The sequence below is a fragment of the Nematolebias whitei genome, chromosome 3 (assembly GCF_014905685.2).
Source record: "Nematolebias whitei isolate Nwh7 chromosome 3, NemWhi1, whole genome shotgun sequence".
Classification (NCBI taxonomy): domain Eukaryota; kingdom Metazoa; phylum Chordata; class Actinopteri; order Cyprinodontiformes; family Rivulidae; genus Nematolebias; species Nematolebias whitei.
This window is the reverse complement of record NC_056500.1, coordinates 23,214,633-23,216,621: the sequence shown is the minus strand read 5'-3', so window position 1 is coordinate 23,216,621 and position 1,989 is coordinate 23,214,633. Positions and strand designations below refer to the sequence as shown.

Sequence of the window (1,989 nt, the reverse complement as noted above, 5' to 3'; positions counted from 1 at the left end):
AACACACTATCGACACACCCACGCACCCCCCCCCCCCCCCCCCACACACACACACACACACAGAGCATTATAGAGAGCTGAACAATAATAATTATCCTGACCATTTTTAGCTCTAGTCTTTTCCTCTGCTGCTATAATTAGACATCCATCATCATCATCAGTGCTCGATCTTAAAGGGGAAGTCCTTATATGGCCGCCTAGTTCTTAAAGGGAAGGTGACACTATCAGTGAAGCCACTTTTGCAGTCCACAGTGTCTGTATTCAACTCTATATTTTGTTATTATACCATTCATACATCCATCATGTTTTCCCTTCCTTTTTTTTCTGTAACTTTTGGTTAGATTCATGTTGGCAGAGTGAAATAAAAAGAAGTGAACATAAATCCAGGCTGTCACTCACAAGCTGTCAGATGCTGCTCTGTTTCATGTCTCCATCACTTTTTGTTCCTTTTATCTCTGTCTTCAACACATTTATTCCCTCCTCTCTCTTTACAGGAGCTGTCAGGGTTTTATGCACATGAAGTTCTCCCAGTGTAAAGACGGGAAGTACGTGCTGGGACAGAACAGCCCGCCGTTTGACACCATTCCAGAGGCCGTCCACTTTTACACCACGCACAAACTCCCGATCCGAGGCGCCGAGCACCTGTCCCTGCTGTTTCCTGTGCAGGTCCAGACGCTCTGACTGAGATGAACTCTCCTCCGGCTGAAACGTGAGGATATTTATTGTGATCAGATGCTGAAAACTTCAACATTTGAATGTCAGCAGAGTGGAACTGCTGTCTGTGAGGCAGTGAATACGCACACAGGACGCGCTCGGCCTCAGACATCGCAGCTGTTGCATCCGTGCCAAAAAAAACATTAAAATTATTTCTGGATCAATTCACATGAAATGCAATACCTGAACTTCAGGCACCTTTGGTGTAGCTCCTCCCTCTCATCTTTGTGTTTAACCAAGCGGGCTGGCTTCAGGACAGCTGCTCCACTTCACTGCATTTCTTTCACAGCTGATGGGAACGCACTGGATGTTAGCAGAGCAGCTTCTGGATCAAAGTCTGCGTTTTGTGAATGTACTGAGGCTCCAGTTCACAGAAGATGAGAGGAGGGCTGATTTTTAAGTTATTACTGTGCTACTGGTAAAAAAAATATTGCTGTTGTCGGGTGAATACCTTGATTATCATGTTCACACGTTTTGTGGGTTTTTAATTAATCAATACATCACAGTGAAGAAGATGAGAAGCCCTGCTGTTGTCTGTGCTACAAATAAACTGCTGAAAGGAAGATACGAGGTTTTTACCTTCACCAGTTCGATTTTACTTCCCAATTTCTCTTAAAATCTCGCCTTTTCTGGTTATTTCTGTATTCTTGCTAAAGATTGCCTGCCACAGTTTGTGTTGGCTGTTGATTGTTCTTCGTAGCTAAGAGAGGAGCTGTACCGTGCCGGTCCAGGTGTTGCCTGCTGTCATCTCATGACTGACTTTCAGTTCAGATAAGTTTTGAAGCAGAGCTACACACAAAACAAAGAAATGGAATACTTAGATTTCTAAAATGTTGCCTGTGTTTTTAGTCATTTTCTCACTTCCTGCAGATTTTTGGCTGACTCATCGCAGTGTGGATGTCGAGATATACCCAACGCTTCTGGACTGGGTTTTAACGTCAGATGCTTGGTTGCAGTATTTTTAGATTCAAACTAATTTTAGGGAAACATTTTGTGTTCTACTGAAAATGACAAATTTGTCCAAGTCCTCGTTTCTGGATCCAGAAATGTAAACCAATAAAACAATCACAGTTTACCTGCCGTGTCGAGCCTCATTTGCATTTCTGGAAAACCCTCTATGCAGTTTTTACTCTTTAAGTAAAACAACACATTATGATTTCAAATAAGGTTTTCGCTTATCACCACTTTGGACAACCTTTGCATGAAACCATTTTTTACATGCAAGTTAAACAGATTGTGTAAGCCTTATGTATAAATCTTAGACACAACGAAGAG

At 42.3% G+C, this 1,989-nt stretch overlaps 1 protein-coding gene across 1 annotated transcript in view; it reads left to right on the top strand.

The window, feature by feature from the left end:
- Window positions 1-1,766, top strand: part of shdb (Src homology 2 domain containing transforming protein D, b) — a 29,675-nt gene extending 27,909 nt beyond the window's left edge. Inside the window, exon 8 of the mRNA XM_037674681.1 lies at window positions 495-1,766. Coding sequence (XP_037530609.1) covers window positions 495-681 — 187 coding nt within the window. The 3' untranslated portion in view covers window positions 682-1,766. The remainder of the gene's footprint in view (window positions 1-494) is intronic.
- The last annotated feature ends 223 nt before the right edge of the window (window positions 1,767-1,989 follow it).